The 24,427-nt window shown below is 42.2% G+C and overlaps 1 protein-coding gene across 2 annotated transcripts in view; it reads right to left on the bottom strand.

Moving 5' to 3' along the window:
• The window catches only part of NME7 (NME/NM23 family member 7), a 238,141-nt gene that overhangs the window by 69,006 nt on the left and 144,708 nt on the right, over positions 1 to 24,427 (bottom strand). For both annotated transcript variants that reach the window (XM_073563790.1, XM_073563789.1), the window contains exons 9-10: positions 17,185 to 17,253; positions 12,614 to 12,715 (exon numbers count right to left, since the gene is read on the bottom strand). In XM_073563790.1, the coding sequence (XP_073419891.1) occupies positions 12,614 to 12,715; positions 17,185 to 17,253 (171 nt within the window). The remainder of the gene's footprint in view (positions 1 to 12,613; positions 12,716 to 17,184; positions 17,254 to 24,427) is intronic.

The raw sequence follows: 24,427 nt of genomic DNA, 5'->3' as shown, positions 1-24,427 counted from the left end.
ATCTGCACATGCGCCGCCCCCCGGCAGCCATTTTCCCGAAGTCCATCGCACAGGAAACCACAGAACTGCAGGGGGCTCTGGTCTTTCACAAAATGTCGGAAGAGCCCCCCGCAGCACAGCAGGAGACCCGGGCAGCAGCGCCGGACGGACACCTGGTGGATTCAATTTACTAATTATATGACTTCTGGAGGCAATGGGTCACTCAGGATGTTATTTAGTGGTATCAGACTACAGGGGGCTGAAAACAAATGCACTTCACAATTTTCAGATTTAGATTTTTAAAATAATTAGAAAACCATGTATCATATGATAACCTTTTCAAGGCACTGGATGATCATTTGTAAATAGGACACCATGTAAGATTCTACATATACTATATACTGTATATAGTCCGATTCTGCTCTTCTATCTGGTAGTTGCCCCTTGCGAATATACCAAATGTATTCTAGTAAGAAGTAAGGGACTAACAGAATAAAGTATTTTAATTGTATTGTATTGATTTTTTAACTGTATCTTGTACAGTTTGCTGCCCAGGTTACCGGCCACCCTGCACTTTCAGGGTGTGTGCACACGCTGCGGATTTTGCTGCGGTTCCGCAGCAGTTTCTGCTGCGGTGTACAGTACCATGATTCCCTATGGGAATCAAAAACCGCAGTGCAGACGGTGCGGAATTTTCCGAGCGGATTATCTGCGGTTTTCAATCCGCAGAAAGAATTGACATGTCAATTCTTTCTGCGGATTCTCCTGCGGTTTGCCATCTCCTCTATTGAGGAGATGAAAAACTGCAGGGCAAAACCGCAGAGCAATCCGCAGGTAAAACCGCAGGTCTTTTGACCTGCGGTTTCACCTGCGGATTTTACAAAATCCGCGCGGATGAATCCGCACCTAATCCGCAGTGTGTGCACACAGCCTTAGAGTAGCAGCCAGGTATTTAGGTAACGTTTGAACACTTTATTCTCAAGAGCCTCCAAGCTCCACTCTGAAGTTGGCCGGATCGCTGGTTCCAGTCAAGCTCACTTTCCCTATGCTGAAAAGGCAAAGCATGATCAGTTCAGACTGGTGGTACGACCATGCCACTGGTCCAAACTGTCCTTCTTCAGGACCACACTGCCCTTTGGAAGCCAGGAGGGAGAGAACCGATGCATTCCTGAAGAAAGAAGATGAGACAAACCCTTAATACTATGTATAATTGACCACCTAGGCTTCCATTGTTGTTTCTGCTACCCATGTATTGAGATTTTATTTGATTTGTCCACTGTCTGCCCTTTACTCATGTCCTCCCTTACAGTAAAAGTACCTTTTTCCCCTCTCAGTTCTATGGGTGTGTAATTCCAGAGATTATTGACCAGACTTTCACTTTTACAGCTTTCAGAGACACTTTGCCTATATGAATACTGCCGTTTATTACATTTCTAGATTCAGATATGAGAGTATATTGCATTTTACCCACCGAGTTTACCGCTATCATTTACAGAAATGCGCTCTATTGAAGTCGTAAGTTGTATCTGTAGTAACATTATACGCTGTCAAACAATCTGATCCAGCTACACGGATCCATTTGTCTGATTTCTGTTAACTAGACCATCATCTTATTTTTAGAAAGTCATTAGCTCTAGCACCTGCCACCATAACTTGGCACAATTTTCTATTTGTTAATGGTATTTAAAGCGAGTCTGTCAGATCCAACTGACAATGTAAATTAACCACAATGACGTGTAGTGGACAGAACCACTACAAAAATTGCACCTCTAGTGTTGTAATAACTAGCGAGTAATGTCTGCAGAGCAATCTCAGCAACACAGCGCTGTCCGTCACCAGTGAGGGAGGCAGTGCCGCAAGACCAGTGGCTAGAAGGATGCACCGAGCCTCTTGGCCACACCCAGGGTACACCAAGCAGCCTAATTAGCATATATGATTAAACTTCAGTTTCGGCAGAATGGCAGAATGGAGGCAAAGATTAGAACACTAAAGGAGACCTTTTTTAGGGGTGTTTAAGTCTATACTGTCAGTTTAGGCTGATAGACTTCCTTTAATGCTGTCAGTTTTCCATTTTCAGACTGACTAGCCGGTACTGGGACAAATACAATTGTCGTCATTAGTTACTCACCAGTTGCGGCTTCAGCATCGGGTTCGGTTTCTTCCCTCCCTAGCAGCGGTCTCTCTCTACTGCGGTGTGAGTCAACTTACCATGGTAACCAGGCAAGCACCTCTGATGTATCGCTTAGGCCTTTTGAGGGCCAGGTCAGGCATGCAGAGCGCTTATCTATCTACCACATGGTTGTACTTTCTGTGCAACAGGACTGTCCAGTTCAGCTTCCTGCTGGACTAGCACACATATTTCCCAAATTTTTCCTCCTAACAAACTCATCCCTGCTGTTCTAATGGAGCTTATCCAAGCAGTTCAAGGTCCTGTCCTGCATCAGTTATTCCAAGTCTAAGCTGCATGTTGCATACTCGGCTTTGCGGTTAAGGTGCCTGTCCACAAACCCGACACTGCTGTTCCAAGGTCCTTGTCCTCATACTCAACTCTGTTGTTCCAAGAAGTGTCGCATAATTGGCTCTACTGCTTCAAGGTACCTTCTGTATACTCAGCTTTGCTGTTCCAAGTTACCCGTTTACATATTCAGCTATACTGTCCTATTAGGGTAAGCCAATGTTGAGAGTGGGGGTGCCAGTGTCGTGTCCCTAGGGTGCAAACCTCCACGGCCTAGGTAAGGAAATATGCTAGGGTGAAACCCCACCTGTAGAACCAATAGTATCAACTAGACCATCATTCTGATCTGATTGAATCCCTCAACTAGGATATTTATTGTGTACTATATAACTCACTATTTAAATTTGAGTATTTTTTCCAACGTGCCTGTCCGCATACCCGACACTGCTGTTTGTTCCAAGGTCCTTGCCTTCATACTTAACTTTTGTTGTTCCAAGAAGCCTGTCACATAATTGGCTCTACTGTTTTAAGGTACCTGCTGTATACTCAGCTTTGCTGTTCCAAGTTGCCTGTTTAGATATTCAGCTATATTATTCTATGATTAAAGTGTCATATTGCATATCCAGGTTCTGCTGTTTAATGACCAAAGTAACATCCAGCAAAATCAGCTCTACCCTTCCTTGCCTTAGGTGTCAATCAGCAAATCCAGTACAACTGTTCAAAATGCCTTCCAGCATATCCTTCTTCTCTGTTACATCTAGCCCAACTGTCGACGTCCTGTCCCAATGGTCCAACTCAGTTTTTGATAGAAAAGGAAAATAAAAGATCTGAGTTCTTTAATTCATAAGATTAAAATCCAATATACGGTAATAAAACATTTAAGTAGAAAACATAGCATTGTGAGCCATAGGGCTACTTATTTATTCATGTAGTTTATCAGACTGGATTTTACTGTTAGGAAATAAAGATTTTTTTTTAACTTTGGGGATGAATGCTGGACTTTCCTTTTCTCCTAACCATATAATTACATTGATGAGCAAAAGGGTAACAATGTTTTGAACTTTTGATTTAGAGGCTCCATATATCACCATATCTCACCATAAATATAACTAATCATATGCTAAATAGTTGCTAGTCAAATTTATTCACGACATAGCAAAAATGATTGTCTTGGGGGGGCGTGGCCTGGATCTCACGGAGGGAAGACGTGCCTGCCAGCAGCTCCCGCTACCAGCCATAAAATCTCGCTTATATTGGTCCGGACGACACCGTAAAAACCCCCCACAGAGGGTCTCGAGCTTGGAGAAGAGGGTGAGAGGCGGTGGAGAGGAGAGGAAAGCTGCTGCTCTCTGCCTAGACACCGGAACGTGGAGCAGCCTCGTGGAGAGTGCCGGGGCGCCAACAGGAGACGGGCGCCATCTTTACATCTCCCTGCAGTGCTTATCTGGTGGGTCGTGCCGACGGATTTCAGAACCCGGTGTGCCGGCGGATAAGGCCTGGACACCAGACCGCAGGAGGTCTTTGTTAGAGGTGTGGGGCCGCGGAATAAGGAGCGGTCTCGCCCGCTGGAGAAGAGGACGGTGAGAAGGGGCCGCGGCGCTGTGTGCTCCCGGTGAGCTGTCTGTGGAACCTGCGGTGGATATTGCTGCAAATAGAGGTGACCATTAACTCTGTGTCTGTGGGGCCAGATTGCTGACAGCCCTTTGGCTCACTGGGTGAGGAGTCTACCTGGGAGCTGGGGCGCTTTTGGGTCAGGGGATATTGTTCTCCCTCTCCTTTGAGCGCTGCTGTTTGCAGATTTTTGAGCCACGAATGAGGGAGACATTGTATTATTCCTAGTACTCCACAGAAGGGAGTTGGTATTGCTCTGTCCCCGCGGACCCCCACAGATCCTCTCAGATACCTACATATGTTGGCTCCTCATCTTCCAAGCTGCATGGGATTATCTACACATAGGAAAATGCATTACTAGACTTTTCCTGATGCACGAGTGGTGAATTAAGAACACGCTTTAATTAAGCAGAATGGTCAAATCCAATAAAGAGCGTGCAAAACCGTTGGCTACTGAAGCATATAGAGGCAAGCAAGGTGAAATGGATAAATTCCTGAGAAATAAATCTGCATCGACTAGGCCCACTCCTAAAAAGATTCCTACGGAGGTTGCTGAGGAGGAACGCGTCGAAGACTCGGATTCCAGCGATGATGGTTCAGGCAGCGATGCTACTCAATCGGACTTTGGGAAACTTTCTAGATCAGTTTTTAAAAAATTATTAGCTCAAGCTATAAAACCATTAGTTAATGAGATATCTGGCATGAGAGCAGACTTGCTACATATTGGTAATAGAGTGGAGTCTTTGGAATCATCTCAATCCTCTATCATTAGCCACTCCAATGCCATGAGAGAGCATCTGGACTACCACAGAACACAGCTTAACAACTCTTTTCTGGCTTTGGAAGACCAGGAAAATCGGAGCCGCAGGAAGAATATACGGATAAAAGGTTTGCCGGAAAGTGTTTCTACAGAAATATTAGAAAAATCCACGAAAGAGATCTTTGCCCTTTTAATCCCACAAGAAAAATGTGACCAAATTGTAATAGAAAGGGTACATAGATCGCTTAGACCCAAGCCGAAGCCTTCTGAACCTCCGCGAGATGTGATCTGCGGTTTGTTGAGCTATTTGGATACCAATACTATTTTGTCTGCCTCAAGAGATGTTAAAAATCTTTCTTATGAGGGATCTGTTATTCATCTTTATCAGGATGTTGCGCCGTCGACCCTTGCAAAACGAAGAGTCTTAAGGCCCCTCCTGGAGGTGCTACGTTCACGTAAAATTTTATATAAATGGCTATTTCCGTTTGGTCTATCTATACATCGTGACGGCAAGCAAATAATGGTTCGGATCCCTGAAGATTTAGGGAAAATATGGGACACCTTCGATATTGCCCCTATTGATATTCCTTCCTGGCTATCTTTGGACATGGATCATCGCACGCCTCCCCCTGTCTATGCTTATGCTGGAGGACAGGGTGACTGGGCCTTAGGAAAGAAACGCTCGACTCCTAAAAGAGGGAAATCTGGAACGGGGAAAGAGATACCCCCCTGAGCTTTCTTGTGTTTCCTCCGGTTGCATTTTATTACCCCTGGAGTTAGAAACTTCACTTCACTCTGATATGTTCCAAATCACTTTAGCTTGCTAGGATTGATACTTGCTTATGTGTTACTGATGTCATTTAAATGCTGTATAAGTTACCATGTGCCACTCGTGTGTCGGAAATGTTATCTCCTGTTCTGTTATGGGAGGCATGTTTGTCCCCCTGCCTCTGCTACAGACAGGTAGTTGGTTCTTGTTATATATCTGCTGTTTTATCTTAGAAATTTTTAGGTTTTTTCTTTTTTTTTTCATTTCTTTGTATTTTTTTAATTTTTGTGGTTTGATGGCAGAGGACACATATACATCTTTTTTCTTTTTGCTTCTCTTATTGAGCTATGGGTGATAAGGTGAACCTCGCCACTATGACAGTGGCCTCGTATAATGTAAAGGGCTTACGTTCCCCGTGTAAGAGAAGCCAGGTAATGAATCTTCTGTATTCAAAGAAATCTAGTATAGTTTTCCTGCAGGAGACACATTTTAAGAAAGGGAGAGTCCCAGACATGTCTAGATCTCGTTACCCGACCTGGTATCACAGTGCGGGCGGTTCGGCGTCTAGTGGAGTGAGCATTGCTATAAAAAAAAATGTTCCTTTTGTTTTGAGTGATTGTCTATCAGATTCAGAAGGCAGATACGTTATAATTAAGGGTCTTTTGGCTAAAGGCCCTTTTACATTTAGCGATGCATCAGCGATCCGACAAGCGATCCAACGCGGTCAGGATCGCTGGTGCATCGCTAAATGATCGCTAGTGAGCTTTCATACAGAAAGACCTCACAGCGATTCAGCAGCGACGCAGCGCACGATACTCACCTTTCAAACACAGCGATCCTGACGTCCTCCCGCTCGCGTCCAGCGTCGCTCGTCGTCACAGCAGGAAGTCTCAGCAGGAAGCGCCCGACGAGAAATGGAGCCGGACATTCTCGCGCGATCAGCGATGGACAGCGGGGGAGCCGGTCGTTGGTAAGTATCACACATAGCGATATCGCTAGCAATATCGCTATAACGTCACAAAACCGGTGACGTTTTAGCGATATTGCTAGCGATATCGCTTAGTGTAAAACCCCCTTAACACTAAGATTACCCTGTGTAATTTGTATGCTCCAAATAGGAATCAGATAGGTTGGCTGTGCAAAACAATGAATACTCTAGAACTCTTTACAGAAGGTTTGCTGTTGGTGGGAGGGGATTTTAATGTATCTTTGAATCCAGCTTTAGACACTTCGACGGGCAGGTCGGCTCTTTCTCAAAGGGCGCTGCGAAAATTACATCTTTCGTTACAAAAATTGCATTTGATAGATCCCTGGAGAACACTTTTTCCTTCGGGGAGAGATTATACATTTTATTCCCATCCGAATAATAGCTATCATAGAATTGATTACTTATTGACACGTACAGCTGATCTCCCACTAGTTAAAAGTGCGAATATAGATATCATTTCTCTCTCAGACCACGCTCCCATTTTTCTCGACATAGACATAACAACCCTACCACGGCCAGCTGGGTCATGGTCACTAAATGAGACATTGCTGGACTCTGATTCCCATATTGCAAAACTGACAAGCACTCTTGATTTCTTTTTCCAAACTAATTTACACTCAGGCCCGCCCTTGTCCATGGTATGGGAGTCGCATAAAGCAGTAAAAAGAGGGGAACTTATAGCCTTAGGCTCCTATCTCAAAAAAGAAAGAACGAAACAGGTTGTGTCTATCCTACATCAAATCAATTCCTTTGAGAGACTGCATAAGAGATCCCAAGTAAACACGATATTATCTGAACTGACAGATCTGAGAAATTCACTAAAAAACCTTCTGAATATCCAATCGGCCAAAACTTATATGGGAAGTAAACAGAGGTTCTATCTTCATGGCAATAAAAGTAGTAAGCTTATGACATCCCTACTTAAGAAACAACAAGACAAGACGTTTATTAGACAACTCAGGGCTTTAGATGGCTCTTTAATTTTTGAGACCGCAGATATTGCCAGGGAGTTTAGAACCTTTTATGAGAGTTTATACAATTTAAATATACCAGATAGCATGCAAGAGCCAGCCATAGCTTTAGTAAAAATCAATATAATAAAACTAGGAAACAAAAGAGCGCAATAGGGTCTTATCTGGTGATAAATGGAATAGATGTGAAAAAAGTCTACTCACCCTTTCCAGGAGAGGTATAAGCATATAAACTCGCCGTCAGCTTGCTGCACGCCCGAAGGTCCACTGCGTGACCTCCATTGCAAATCCTTAAGGATATAAAGTTATTCTCGGGCTTACTGTGCGCTGCTTGACCGGAATGAAATCACTACAATATGAGAAATTTGACCATTTATTTCCCTACGCGTTTCAAAGTGTGAACCACTTCTTCTTCAGGGGTTGACATCAACCCCTGAAGAAGAAGAAGTGGTTCACACTTTGAAACGCGTAGGGAAATAAATGGTCAAATTTCTCATATTGTAGTGATTTCATTCTGGTCAAGCAGCGCACAGTAAGCCCGAGAATAACTTTATATCCTTAAGGATTAGTAAAAATCAAAGAATTCCTGACCCCACTAAATCTTCCTAAAATAACTCTTGAGGGCCAATCCCTGCTGACCGCCCCAGTTACTCCCCAAGAAATTCTAGATACTCTTTCTACCATTCCGAATGGAAAGGCACCGGGCCCAGATGGTCTCCCCATTATTTATTAGAAAAAGTTTATAAAACCGTTATTACCTCAACTGGTGGACTTGTTTAATTCCTATTTAGAGGGCCAACTCCCCCCTAAACAATCCTTAGAGGCTTACATTACAGTCCTCCCGAAAGAAGGTAAAGACCCCAATTTGTGCGCTAGCTACAGACCAATATCACTGCTTAATGCAGACATTAAATTGTGGGCTAAAATATTAGCGGGCAGAATAAGCAATTTTTTACCCAAACTAATTCATGCTGATCAAGCGGGCTTTGTGAGAGGCAGGGAAGGGAAAGATAACTCTACAAAAGCCATTCAGTCCATAATGTTTGCTAAGACCCGTGATGTTCCTCTAGTGCTCCTGTCGACGGACGCCGAGAAGGCTTTTGACAGAGTGAGCTGGAGGTTCATGGAACAAGTAATGATCAAATTTGGCTTTCCCCCTCAATATATAACAGCAGTTCTCTCACTTTATTCTCAACCGACGGCCAGGGTCAGGATTAACGGCACCCTGTCAAACAGTTTTGGGATTAATAACGGGACTAGGCAGGGATGCCTCTTATCGCCATCCTTGTTCATTTTAGTTATAGAAACTTTGATACAAAGTATCAGACAGGATCAACGCATAGAGGGGTTGTCGGTGGGTATGAGGTCATTTAAAACTTTAGCTTTCGCAGATGATCTGCTTTTCCTTATTTCCAACCCGTCCCAGGCATTTCCAATCATCCTTCAAGCTTTTCATCAATTTGGCCTCCTCTCTAATTTCAAAATTAATTTAACAAAATCTGAAGTGTTAAGCGTTGTTCTCCCCCACTCTCAGATCTCCACCATTCGCACGCAGACTCCATTCTCTTGGGCTACCAACTCTATTAGATATTTGGGAATAACAATAACTAGAGATCCCGCCAACTTATTTCAAAGTAATTTCATTCCTTTAATCCAAAAGGTCAAAAATCTGATGCAAAAATACAACCTACCTACTTTATCTTGGATGGGTTGCATTAATGTGTTCAAGGCATATATAATGCCTATTATATTGTATACCATGAACATGGTTCCGATTCAGATACCCCTGACCTTTTTCGGAGTGTTAAAATCCCAAATTGGAAAATTTATTTGGAAATCAAAAACAGCTAGGTTGCCATATAAGTTTCTTTCTTACCCTATCTCCTCTGGAGGATTAGGGGTCCCGGACCCACTTTTATACTATAGGGCTATTCATCTCAGTAGATGGTTAAAGGTGGTGTCCTGTGCTGAGAGTGGGGAGGGGGATAGTGTTGACTGGGCTTTATTGGGCCTGAGGGGTTTACCGTATCTCTGGACTAAAGCTAAACCGCCAATCACTCTTAGGTTAGACGAGGTAACTTCAACTACATTACGTATTAAAAGATTGGTGATGGAAGAGCTCCCGGTGGACACTTTTCCCTCGACGTTGACACCGATCGGCTCAATACCTTATCTGTTGGAGTTAGATTTTCAGGACCCATATAATTTATGGTCTAACCTTCCTAGAGAAACGTTGAATGGCTTTTATGGCAACAGAATCCTGCAGGGAGGGGTTTAGCCAACAGATGCATTGACTCAACCAAAAAATTTTCTTCAAAAACAACACATTAGCCGTACACTTTTACAGTTTAGACAGAGATTTCCGTCCAAATCCAATTGGTCCTGGTTGGATATTATGTGTAAACTTCCACCTCCACGACTAAAAATTTTATCTCGCATTTATTCACACCTTATCTCTCCGAATTTGCATTTCAAACCCTCGTTTATATACTCTTGGGAAATGGAACTCAATACCATGTTTACAGAAGACCAAATATCTAAAATGCTGTCAAATGCTCGGGGCTTTTCCAGGTGTGTACTCCTGCAGGAGAACTCTTATAAAATATTAACTAGGTGGCATTTAACTCCAGCAAAGTTATTTCAGATGGGTCTAGCGGATAATGATGCTTGCTGGCGATGCCTTAATTCTAGAGGACATCACTTACATATATTCTGGGACTGTCCTAGATTGAGAAGTTTTTGGGATGGAGGTGAATTAGTTCTTAAAAAGTTACAATTAATAAAGGTTAATCTTAAAGCTACGGAAGCTCTTCTCACATGTCCGTCGAAGGATTTTTTACCAAAAAAACATGGCCTTCTTCCATTGATGTTGAGCGCAGCGAGACAGCTAATAGTTGCTCATTGGAAAGATGTAGCCCCCCCCCCACGTTGGGAGAATGGCACGTTAAAATAAATCAAATCGCTCGTTTGGAGGAGCTGTCTAGCTGGGAGACTTTTAATCATAGATCTTATGTGTTGACTTGGGCCCCGTGGACTAGATATTTAGAAGACTTTCCTCCTTAAGAGAAAATCTAGTGTCCCTAAAGTTTACCTTGACCCGATAGCTTCTGTACTAGTGTTCCTGACTTCACTGTTCTAATTAGAAAGCCCTCATGTGTTATGTTATTTTCAGAAGTGCACCTATTAAATGCTTGTGCTCATGCCGCCAGCCACATTTTGTTAATGTTGTTGATACTGTTTATGATTATGTACCCTTTCTCCTCTTCCCTTCCTTTTCCCTTCTCTCCCCCGCCTGCTTTCCCTTATTTTTTCCTCCCTCCTCGCCCTAAACCAACCCCTAATTAATATTTCGCCGGAAGTATCTGAGAACTGGTGTTGTGTTTAATGGTGATGTTTAAATTTTGAAAATAAAGAATTTACAAAAAAAAATGATTGTCTTGAAAATGCTGGTAGTTTCACGCTGGAATCAATAGTGGAAAGTGAGATAAGGAGCCTGAAAGTCAAAAGTTCAAAACCTTGATACCTTTTTGCTTCTCAGTGTATATTATGGCATCCACTAACCAGCTGGGATTCATTGTTGTCCACTGTCTTCCAGACCATCACGAGGCATGCACTATTTTGGATATTTATTTCTTGGAAGGTGAGCTGGAAAAATGTTTCCTTTTTTCCAACTTAATTGTACCTTGTTGCACCAACACCCCTGGTCCATGCTGAGCTCTTCCTGTGGCTCATAGAATTCACCTCACCAGCTGAGATATCACACTACTTTTACTTGCGAATAAAACAGATCAATCCTATTCTAATTTCAATATCTTTTCGACTTCCCCTTTAAAAAGACAAATTTTCAATGCAAATTTTAGCAGGGCCATCCCGGTCAGAAAGTTCCTAAAAATGAGGTGCATCTGCTCAACCCATGTAGGTTTTGAGCACCAAGTCTCAGAAATAAATAACAGATTTGCTCAACGTAATTAGAGACGTAGATGTGTCAAGCACGGCTATGATAGGGCATGCCATACTTCACATGATAGTCTCTTGTATCAAAAGAAATCCCCTGCATTGAACAATGGGAAAATTTGCTTCATTTCCACGTACAACTATGAGGGAACAAGGATGCAGGACATTATGTCCATACACTGGGAAATCTGATATACGGAGCCCTCCCTGGGACCTTCCTTGGGTGTCTTTCCCCTAATATTCTCCAGGAGATTCAAAAATCTAAAAGACTGGTCAAAAGCCATTATGTACCAGCCAAAAATAATCCATTTGGGTCAAAGGGACCAACCCTTGGAAGCTTTCCTTGTGGCCACTGTCTTGCAGTATACATCGCAAGCGAAATGCCCGTTGGGGGTTCTAGGTCTTGCCTTTGTACCAACCTGGGTCCTCCCTCACCATTTTGGTAAGTGATGCATTCCCCCTTATTTGTACAATTTGAGGTCCACTTGGACCATACTCTTGAATTCTGTGACTGATGTAGTGCAGATCTGTACCTTACCTTACACATGGGCTATTCTGGGACATGATGGAGTCACCTATTGCTGGCATTTCACTTGTCTATCTTTGTTACCCTCCTAATATTATACTTGTGTGACTATAGCTGTTTTTACAACCAATAAAATCTTTTTATGTGCATTCATAAACTCCCTTTCCTCCAGTTTTTTTTAATACTTGCATGGAGTGAGTGTCTTTTTTTTAATGTTCGAGATCCCTACACCCTGGATTGGCGTTGTGCCTACACATCCCATACTTCTGGGTTCATGTTTATTTAAATCTTAGAAGTTGTCTGAAAGCGGTTTTGCTGTGTAACAAAACCATATGTTAGGTTCTTATAACTATGATAAAGTGCCGGGAAAGATTTATGACCTACATAGAAAACCTTTATGCTACGTTCCCAAAATGAGCTTTTCGTGAGTTTTTGCTGTTGCAGATGTGCTGCACTATTTCTGCACCAATTAAGTAAAATAGGTTACTTGCAGTTTTTCTAAAATGCGCAACGTAGAAAAAAAAACAACTCATGGTGGGAACATGGTCTCATACACCTATTAACTGCATCATGTAATCCTCCAACATGTGATTTACTTACGGGATCTGCAGGTCCGCAAAACTCTCTAAATGACTTTGGGGCATCAGCTGCTTGTATTTCCATTGCTAAACAAGGGCCAGAGCACAGTTCAACCACCATTTCCTGGGAAAAGCAAGTTATTTCCAGTTACTTAGTAACACATACATCTGAATATATAATGGACATAAGAATAAAACAAGCGGTCACATTCAATCCACAACTAAAATCTGATAATTTAAGGTAGAGCTTTTTTTTATAGATCTGATAGCTTTCCTAACACATTACTGTACAGAACAGACTGCATAGAACTGGGAGGGCCCATTGTACGGGAATGTGGGCATGGATGTTTCCTATATTCAGTGCCTCTTTATGACAACATGCTTTTATCTTGTTCGTCCTTTCCTCATTCATTTTCTCATATTTACATTGTAATGAAAGAGAATAGATTGATTTCCGAGACAAGAAGAACAGAAAACATCCTGCAGAATCAACGTCAATCAAATCTGTTCCGTCAACACTAAAATGTTGGCGTTTTTTAAGAAGCACATCATGAAAACACTCTAATGTAAGCACGATGATTGTCCCTCATGACACAATAGATCACTGTAATATAGCATTTTTTAAGAGGAGTACAGCTTTTGTACCGTTTAAAAAATAAGAATCTGTCAGCAGGATTTCACACCCACAACTATTTATATTATATGTGCATGTAGCTCCTTTAGGCTGTGTGCCCACGTTGCGTTTTTTTAAGCGTTTTTAATAATAATAATAATAATAATAATAATCTTTATTTTTATATAGCGCTAACATATTCCGCAGTGCTTTACAGTTTGCACACATTATCATCACGGTCCCCGATGGGGCTCACAATCTAAATTCCCTATCAGTATGTCTTTAGAATGTGGGAGGAAACCGGAGTGCCCGGAGGAAACCCACGCAAACATAGGGAGAACATACAAACTCCTTGCAGATGTTGTCCTTGGTGGCTAACCACTGAGCCACCGTGCTGAAGCGTTTGTGCCGGATCAGACACTTCAGAAACGCTTAAAAGAAGCATCTCATTCATTTTAATGCATTTTGGCCTTTTTGTGCCAATTGATGCATTTTTTTCAGCATAGGAAATGCTTAGCAGCTAAAAACGCAGCATGCTCATTATTTTCCGCATTTGTCCGCGTTTTTAGCTGTTTCCTATGAGTCCAGAAGACGCGCGGAAAAAAACGCATCAAAAAAGCGCGTTTTTTGGGAAGGAGTCCGGTTTTGTATCAGGTTTTAAACGCTAACATGGGCACATAGCCTTATTCACAAGTCCTGCAACGACTTTACATCGACAGTCCGTACCTGCATTACTGAGAAATCAGTGTTTGAATTGATATGACATGATAGAACTAAAGCCTCTGTCACTCCAGCTCTATTCCACACCCAGTGTCGCCTCCTTCTGTTTTACTGATGATTTCTTTGCCTTAAGTCTTGCAGTATAGGGACTATCAGTCAAGCAGGAAGAGGTGACACTGGGTGGTAAATAGAGCTGGAGTGACAGAAGCATCAGATCTATCATGTCATATCAATTCAAATGCTGATTTCTCAGTAACAGAGGAACAGACTGTCTATGTAAAGGTATTATATGTGTTGCGGGTATGCGGCAATACTTTAAGGAGGGCATGCTAGGGAAAGATGCCACTCGATTAAGCCAAATATTTAATATCCTGCACTCCAGCAGAAGGATATATCTGCAAAATTTTATTGTGAGGAAATCCAAAAGGTACAATAGTAAAGTATTTTTTCCCAAAACATGGATTGTTGTACAGTATAGTGAATAAGGCTAGCACTAGAGAAAGAATTTCTCTGTACTCTTCAGTCTGATGAACGTCCATATTTTTGGACCAAAATATTACTACAGTACCTTTTGGATTGCCTCACAATAAAATGTGCACATATATCGTTCTACTAGAGTACCAAGTAACTTTATACACTCATGTAAAGGTATTGCTGGACTTGTCTTTGAAACAGCTACATGCACATATACAGTAAATAAATTACGGTAGGTGTGAAATCCTGCTGACAGAGTCCCTTTATATTTAGTGTTTTAAGAATTTCTTATGATAGTGGGGTTTTTTTCACCTTACATGTCACCAAAAAAAAACTTTCTGTTCTGCAGAGATTATTTTGCAAGAGTTGAACCTCCAGATTTCTTCTTAAAAGGGCTGTCTGGTATCATTAAGAGAGTATATAATATTGAGATTCAGGCTGATCCAAGAAAATACAATAAATATATGTGTATACCAATGGCGCTCAAGCGTACACCCACAGAACACAAAGCAGCAAGTAATAAGACAACACACCACTCAAGTTGTCTCCATAAAATAATAATAATAAATAAACCTGATAGAAACTTGCGCTAATTAAATGTGTCTTGGTTAAATAAAGATATCTTATGAAGAAATCTATTACCTTTACTGAAGCTAAAAACTGGCGAGGCAGGGAAAAAGGTCTTCAGAATGCAGGGTGGATTTCCAGGTCCTTTCCCAATAATACTCCCCGACACAGGTATATAAAAACTTACTGGAGCTAAAGGGTGCTACCTCCTAGCATGCCGCCATTGCTTTCTGGCCCCATCAGCGCCCCATAGGGCTTTCTTGCCTGTCACGTGATCTATCACGTGACTGTGACGTCACGCAAGGTCCTTCAGCTTTTTTGGACCTTGCAGGCCTGCTTTTGCAAGCGGCGGCTGGTACTCTTACAGCCTGCCGATATACACCTCCAGCTGCGCGCCAGTCACTGGCCGGGACGGCGGCATGCTAGGAGGTAGCACCCTTTAGCTCCAGTAAGTTTTTATATACCTGTGTCGGGGAGTATTATTGGGAAAGGACCTGGAAATCCACCCTGCATTCTGAAGACCTTTTCCCTGCCTCGCCAGTTTTTAGCTTCAGTAAAGGTAATAGATTTCTTCATAAGATATCTTTATTTAACCAAGACACATTTAATTAGCGCAAGTTTCTATCAGGTTTATTGATCCAAGAAAATGTATATTAGGGTTAATAGAGGATGACATGGAATTCGACACTGTTCCGATAGGGATTTCCCATATACGATATCAGGCTAGGAAACATATTGCATCCAAATGGATTAATCCCTCACCTCCATTAATTGGAGAACTTAAAAATAGAATAAAGAATATCATAAGGCTGGAAGAAGGAGTATATACAAAAGACGTAATACACTGAACAAATTTGAGAGCATATGGGGTCCATGGTTGGATACTTCCGGTCTGCCATCGAGAGAGTTGTTATTGGAGAGACAGTTTGATTAATTTGGGAATGCTGATCCTAATGTGACACGTTGATATTTTATAAATATTTAAAATGTATTTTAAAATGTTTTATTTGTCCTATTATAATTATATATATATATATATATATACACATACTGTATAATATATATATATATATATATATATATATACACACACACATATATAATTTTTTACATATTAATTATTTATATTATTATTTGACCTCCTTAAATGACTGAAGTGCATAATGTAATAAAACTGTTATATAAATATGTGTCTATATGAATAGATACACACAAAAACACAGTTTTTAACCAAGACAGAAGCATGGAAAATAAAAGAAAAACAATCATAAATGCTTAAAAAAATATTTTTAACAAGAAAAATTCATGTATAATACTAAATTCATTCTATGATGGCAGGTTTGTCTAAAATTCCTGCTCCAAAGTGAAGAGAAGCCATATGATTATGAAGATCTATGCCCATAATGTCTCGTGTCAGTTTTCAGAATTAAACATTATTGTCAAGTGGCTCATGTTAATGCTTCTAGGGTGCCATGTAGTCATGGAAAACATAGACCATAGCTGCGGCCTAGTGGTGGACCGCATGTAATGTCTGAAATGGTGGCCTTCTGGTGTAAAGTTCCACGGTACAGGCCAACGATTGGTTTTTAAAGCTTACAATTTTGTGTATATAGACCTATGTGTCTCCGTGTTTACGGGCAAGCAACAAACTCATGTAAGCATATATTGTGACCTTGTAATCATGCCATGATCCCATTATCTGCCCTGTCTACTACAATCTGTAGGGGGCAGTTGGAAGCAACCCTTAGGGTCCCAATACATTTAGCGATGCACCAGCGATCCCAATAACGATACGACCCGGTCAGGATCGCTGTTGCATCGATGGAGAGGGTGACGTCTTTCGCCCGCGTCCATGGAGTCGCTCGTCGGCGCCAGCAGGAAGCCGACGACGAGAAATGGACCAGGACGATCTCACGCGATCAGCGATAGCCAGCGGGGGGCCGGGTCGGAGGTAAGTGTCACATGTAGCGAGATCGCTAGTGACATCGCTGTTGCTTCACAAAATCGGCGACGCTTTAGCGACATCGCTAGCGATCTCGCTATATGTGAAGGGGGCTTTATAACCTTCTTTATCTCCATGCTTATCTTGCTACCCCCTACAGACAGAAGCAAAGGGGCAGGCGGAAAAAGATTCTTTAATCGTCTATGTTCTCAATCTTCTTTCTACCCTACAGACAGTAGAAGAAGGGTCAGTTTGTGGCCCTAAGAATTGCACTTACTGTGTACTCCGCTACAACCCCTTTGTAAACTTCATAGAATTCTTCAGCATTGGCTTTCTCCATGGTAAACTGAAACACAAGCAAAGAACAAGATAATCCAAAATCAGATTACATGTTAAGTGTACACTATTCAATTACATCTATTTGTGGAGTAGTGAGAAAGACTCTGGGCTCTTACAAAGACATTGTAAGATAGCACTGAACAGGAAAGTTACACACGGCTTGTAGTAAGGGTAGGTTCACAAAGCGTTATGGCAGTCCGTCTAACGCATGCGTTAGATGGACTGCGCTAACGCTACTCTTCTTTTGATCGCATTTGTGCGATCATGCTAACGCAGCTGCTCCTTCTGCGCTAGCCGTGACGGACCCTCGAACACTGTAGACCGCATCCGAGATCCGTCACAGCATAACGGCACTTTGCTAGCGCATGCTGATTTTGACATGCGCTAGCGATGCGCTAGGCTATGGCAGTCTAAGGCAGCGTTAACGGATGAGTTACATCGCGTTAATGCCGCTTTGTAACGTAATCTGTTAAACGGACTGCCATAACGCAATGTGAACCTGCCCTTACAGAACCTTGTCTTTTGTGTTCTACAACCCCAAAAAGTTGGCACACTAAGTACAATATAAGAAAACAAGAATGCAATGATGTGGAAATCTCTTTCTTATTCTATTCACTACAGAACATATATCACGGATCAGAAGGTGAAAAATGAACTCATTTAGAAATCTTCTGTGTTTTGTGGTTCAGTAATGGTAAAGGGATAGGAGGGCATATTAATTGGCTTTAATAGAAATATGCAAGGGGTCAAATGAGTTGTCTAGCTAAACACTTGCAACTTACTAATGTACTTCAGCTACAAGGGCTGGTTCTGAGTCACAGCAGTTTGTGTTCAAAACAGGAGAGCATTCCCTGTGTCGGCATGTGATGAGCACTTCTCAAATCAATAGCATAGACAATCTCCTTCTCTGTCTATATAATGGCCTGCAAAAGAATTCCCCCCTACCTCCAACTGTGAACAATATCTTTTTCTTTTTATTGTGAAGCAAACAACAAATAAGACAAATTACTTAAAACTTCAGCGTGCATAACTATTCACCCCCCTAAAGTTAGTACTTTCTAGAGCCTCCTTTTGTTGCAATTACACCTGCAATTCACTTTGGATAAGTCTCTTTCCACATGTTGCTACTGGGATTTTTGACCATTCCTAAAGGCAAAATTGCTCCAGCTCCTTCAAGTTAGATGTTTTCCTCTGGTGAACAGCAATCTTCAAGTCTTACCACAGATTCTCAATTGGATTAAGGTCTGGGCTTTGACTAGGCCACTCCAAAACATTTACACATTTCCCCTTAAACCACCTGAGTGTTGCTTTAGAAGTATGCCTTTGGTCATTGACTTGTTGGAAGATGAATCTCTGTCCTAGTCTTAAATCACTTAAAGACTGAAACAAGTTTTGCTAAATAATATCCCTGTATTTTGCACCATCCATTTTTCCCTCGACTCGGACCATTTTCTCTGTCCATGTTGCCGGAAAACACCTCCACAGCACAAAGCTGCCACTACCATGTTTCACTGAGGGAATGGTGTTCTTGAGGTGGTGAGCGGTGTTGGCTTAGCACCAGACATAGCGTCTACCTTGGTGGCCAAAAAGTTACATTTTGGTCTTATCTGACCACAGCACCTTCCTCCATACATTTGGGGCGTCTCCCACACGTCTTTTCGCAAACTCAAAATGAAACAGCTTTTTCTGCTCACTCTTCCAATAAAGGCCACCTCTATGGAGTGTACAGCTTATTGTGGTTGTATGGACAGATATTTTAGTCTCTGCTTGGGAACTCTAAGGTGGACTTCCTTTCACTAAACATGTGACTTATGAAGGCAATTGCATGCAGCAGACATTTTAGAGGCTTCATAGCTAAAGGGGTGAATTAATATGCACATGCCAATTTTTAGTTATTTCATCCCATAACTTTAGTTTATGCCTATATTTTTATCACTTCACTAACTTAGACTATTTAGTGCTGAAGCATCACACACAAATCAGATTACAAAAATATTTAAACACAGGGTAAAATGTAACAACATGGGTAAGAAGCCAAGGAGGTGAATACTTTTGCAAGCCACTGTATATCAGATTGTCTTATTCCGGTTTGCCACCTACATAGACGTTTCCTGAATAGGATAAAAATTAAAAAAAAAAAAAAAAAGCTGCCTTGATCTGTCGAGTGGAGCATGTAACTAAAGATCAGGCCACAATCGATGTCAAGTATACACTGTATACAGATTAGGCAACTTGTATTTTTGATGATTAATTTTATTATTGAATAACTACAGCGCTGTTGGTAAATCGAAAAGGTTAATAAATCTGACACCTGAATATTTAAGTTACAGTGAGGTTTTGTCTTTCTTAGGCTACTTTCACACATCAGTTTTTGTGCATCAGGCGCGATGCGGCGAAAAGTGTAAAAACCGGATCCGGCACCTGTTGCCACCGGATCCGGTTTTTTCCCCATAGAGTTTCATTATCGCCGCATCGCGCCTGATGCCTATGCGGCGTATCCGGTTTTTGCCAGATCCGGCAAAAACAGCCGGTCCGGCATCTGGAAAAAACGTTCTCTGCAACGTTTTTTCTCAGCGCCGGACCGGCTTTTTCCACAGCGCATGCCCGGACTCTGTGAATGTTAACCCCACAAGTGCCCGGTGAGAGAGAGAGAGATCTCTCTCTGTCACCCAGACACTTGTGAGAGATCTCTCTCGCCGGGCACTTGTGGGGTTAACACTCACAGTGTCTGGGTGAGAGAGAGAGATCTCTCTGTGGGGTTAACCCCACAAGTGCCCGGCAAGAGAGAGAGATTCTCTTGCCCGGACACTGAGTGTTAACCCCACATGTCTCTCTCTCTCTCCAACCCCCTCTCCTCTCCCCTCCCCTCTCCTCTCCTACCCTCCCCTCTCCTCTCCTACCCTCCCCTCACCTCCCTTTCAGCAGCTGTCTCTCTCAGCGGCTGTCTCTGTCCACCTCCTGCTGCGGCTCCTTTAAATCACGTCCGAGCCGTATCAGACGCCGCACACACATCCGGTGTCACGGCTGCAGGCCGGATCCGGCGGCCCGGCTTTTCGCCGCACGCCGCCGGACCCCACACACCGGATGTGTGAAAGTAGCCTTAGGAGAATATCTATGTCTGCAGAATTATTGGGCAATTATTAGCGTACAAAGATATTATACAACTACCGTAAATTAAAACGGTCAATTTTCCTAGATCAATTGATTATTTTCTCTTAAAGTGAAAATAACAACAAAACATTTATGACATTTCAAAAACATATCAGTGATCAATATAGATACACTCCTTTTCAATAACCTAGCCATAAGCCTTCTATCCATGGAGTCTGTCAGCTTATTAATCTGTTGACAATAAACATTTTGGGCAGCACCAACCGCAGCCTCTCACACACTGCTCAGCGTTCAGAGAGGTGTACTCTTTTCCTTCACCATAAATCTCACATTTAAGAATGGCCCACAAGTTCTCAATAGGATCTAGGTCAGGTTAGGAAGGGGCCATGTCATTATTCTTTCACTAAAGGGAATCTGTCACCCTATTTTTCACCTATCACCTGCGGCCACTGCCATCAGGGGCTTATCTACAGCATTCTGTAATGCGGTAGATAAGCCCCCGATGTACCCTGAAAGAGAAGAAAAAGGAGTAAGATTATACTCACCCAAGGGCGGTTCGGGTCCGGAGGGAGTCACGGTCCGGCGCCTCCCATCTTGCAGCGATGACGTCCTCTTCATTCCTGCCCATAGCGACTCCGACGCACTGCTCTGCCCTGTTGAGGGCAGAGCAGATTACTGCAGTGTGCAGGCGCCGGAAGAGATCTAGCGCCTGTGCACTGCAGTACTCTGCTCTGCCCTCACCAGGGCAGAGCAGTGCGCCTGCACCGGAGCCGCGACGGGCAGGAATGAATAGGACATCATCGCTGCAAGGTGGGAGGCGCCGGACCGGACTCTCTCCGGACCCGAACCGGACCACCCCCTGGTGAGTATAATCTAACTCATTTTTCTTCTCTTTCAGGGTACATCGGGGGCTTATCTACAGCATTACAGAATGCTGTAGATAAGCCCCTGATGGCGGTGGCCGCAGCTGATAGGCGAAAAATAGGGTGACAGCTTCCCTTTAAGACCTTTACTGGCAGCCAAGCAGTGGAGATTTCGATGCATGTAGTGCGCATTGTCCTACATAAACATTATGGGGTTTTTTTTGTTTGTTTGTTTTTTGTTTTTTTTTTTAAAGATGCAGACTTTTTACTGTACCACTGCTAGAAGAAAGGGTCTTCTAAAAACTGTCCGTAGGTTTGGAAATTAATTTTAAGTCCATCTTCAACTCAAAAAGGTTTAACAATAACAAATCTGCAGGTTGTTGGGCATCTAGGAAATAGCGACCACAATATTGTACAGTTTCACTTGTCTTTCGCTAGGGGGACATGTCAGGGAGTTACAAAAACACTGAACTTTAGGAAGGCAAAGTTTGACCAGCTTAGAGATGCCCTTAATCTGGTTGACTGGGACAATGTCCTCAGAAATAAGAATACAGAAAATAAATGGGAAATGTTTAAGAACATCCTTAATAGGCACTGTAAGCGGTTTATACCTTGTGGGAATAAAAGGGCAAGAAATAGGAAAATATGGCTAAACAAAGAAGAGGGGCAATTAACAGTAAAAAGAAATCATTTAAACTACTAAAGCAGGATGGCACTGTTGAAGCTCTAAAAAACTATAAGGAGAAAAATTCTTTATCTAAAAAAATAATTAAAGCTGCCAAAAAGGATACAGAGAAGCACATTGCTAAGGAGAGTAAAACTAATCCCAAGCTATTCTTCAACGATATCAATAGTAAAAGAATCAAAAGTGAAAGTGTAGGCCCATTAAAAAATTGTGAGGAAAGTATGGTTGTAGATGATGAGGAAAAAGCTAATATATTAAACACCTTCTTCTCCACGGTATTCATGGTGGAAAATGAAATGCTAGGTGAAATGCCGAGAGACAAAGAAACATGGATTTTTGTGAGTACTCACCGTAAAATCCTTTTCTCCGAGATGCTCATTGGGGGACACAGCAAAAAACTACAGTACCTGTGTCCCCCAATGAGACGAAGGAGAAAACCCTATATTAAGGGTCACCAATCTAACCCAAGAAGAGGTGCAAATCTGGCTAAATAAGATTAAAATAGATAAATCTCCGGGTCCGGATGGCATACACCCACGAGTACTAAGAGAACTAAGTAATGTAATAGACAAACCATTATTTCTTATATTTAGAGACTCTATAGCGACGGGGTCTGTTCCACAGGACTGGCGCATAGCAAATGTGGTACCAATATTCAAAAAGGGCTCTAAAAGTTAACTTGGAAATTATAGGCCAGTAAGTCTAACCTCTATTGTTGGTAAAATATTTGAATGGTTTCTGAGGAATGCTATTCTGGATTATCTCAAAGAGAATAACTGTTTAACGCCATATCAGCATGGGTTTATGAGGAATCGCTCCTGTCAAACCAATGTAATCAGTTTTTATGAAGAGGTAAGCTATAGACTGGACCGAGGTGAGTCACTGGATGTGGTATATCTTGATTTTTCCAAAGTGTTTGATAACGTGCCACACAAGAGGTTGGTACACAAAATGAGAATGCTGGGTCTGGGGGAAAATGTGTGTAAATGGGTAAGTAACTGGCTTAGTGATAGAAAGCAGAGGGTGGTTATAAATGGTATATTCTCTAAATGAGTCGCTGTGACCAGTGGGGTACCGCAGGGGTCAGTGTTGGGACCTATTCTCTTCAACATATTTATTAATGATCTGGTAGAAGGTTTGCACAGTAAAATATCGATATTTGCAGATGATACAAAACTATGTAAAGCAGTCAATACAAGAGAAGATAGTATTCTGCTACAGATGGATCTGGATGAGTTGGGAACTTGGGCCGAAAGGTGGCAGATGCAGTTTAACAATGATAAATGTAAGGTTATACACATGGGAAGAAGGAATCAATATCACCACTACACACTGAACGGTAAACCACTGGGTAAATCTGACATGGAGAAGGACTTGGGGATCCTAGTTAATGATAAACTTACCTGGAGCAGCCAGTGCCAGGCAGCGGCTGCCAAGGCAAATAGGATCATGGGTGCATTAAAAGAGGTCTGGATACACATGATGAGAGCATTATACTGCCTCTGTACAAATCTCTGGTTAGACTGTACATGGAGTACTGTGTACAGTTTTGGGCACCGGTGCTCAGGAAGGATATAATGGAACTAGAGCGGGTACAAATGAGGGCAACAAAATTAATAAAGGGGATGGGGGAACTACAATACCCAGAGAGATTAGCAAAATTAGGATTATTTAGTCTAGAAAAAAGATGACTGAGGGGCGATCTAATAACCATGTATAAGTATATAAGGGGACAATACAAATATCTCTCCGAGGATTTGTTTATACCAAGGAAGGTGATGGTCACAAGGGGGAATTCTCTGCGTCTGGAGGAGAAAAGGTTTTTCCACCAACATAGAAGAGGATTCTTTACAGTTAGGGCAGTGAGAATCTGGAATTCCCTGCCTGAGGAGGTGGTGATGGTGAACTCAGTCGAAAGGTTCAAGAGAGGCCTGGATGCCTTCTTGGAGCGTAACAATATTGTATCTTACAGTTATTGTTAGGTTCTTTAGAAGGACGTAGATCTGGGGATTTATTCGGACAGAATTTTATAGGCTGAACTGGATGGACTAATGTATTTTTTCGGCCTTACTAGCTATGTTACTATGTAACTACCTAATCTTTAATAATACCAGCCCATAGCAATACCCCATATCCATCTTTTTGGCATTTGAGTTGAAGTGGAGGTCTGTGCTCATTACTGATCCAGTCACAGGCCCATTCGTGTGGTCCATGAAGACTCACTGTTATCAGCCCAGTATTGACATTTCAGCTTCTGTGTCTTGATCAGTGGTGGTCAGGTCTCAGCCTTTCCTACCTTCGCCATGTCTGTGAGCACTGAACACCTTGTACGTCTGGCCACCAATGAGGTTGCAGTTCTGGAACATGACAGCACTGGTGGATAATGGGTTTCTGGTCTCTTCACGTTTCCATCTTCTCTAATTGTTGGTAGTTAATGTGCGTTTTTTTTGCTCAACACTTTTATTACGACCCTGTTGACTATTTGCAACAAAACTTTTGATGGTTCTGTGATCATGCCCCAA

The sequence above is a fragment of the Dendrobates tinctorius genome, unplaced genomic scaffold (genome assembly GCF_039654945.1).
Source record: "Dendrobates tinctorius isolate UK_male_01 unplaced genomic scaffold, ASM3965494v1 ptg000398l, whole genome shotgun sequence".
Lineage (NCBI taxonomy): Eukaryota > Metazoa > Chordata > Amphibia > Anura > Dendrobatidae > Dendrobates > Dendrobates tinctorius.
Note: the sequence above shows the minus strand (reverse complement) of the source record. Positions and strands in the feature narration are given on the sequence as shown.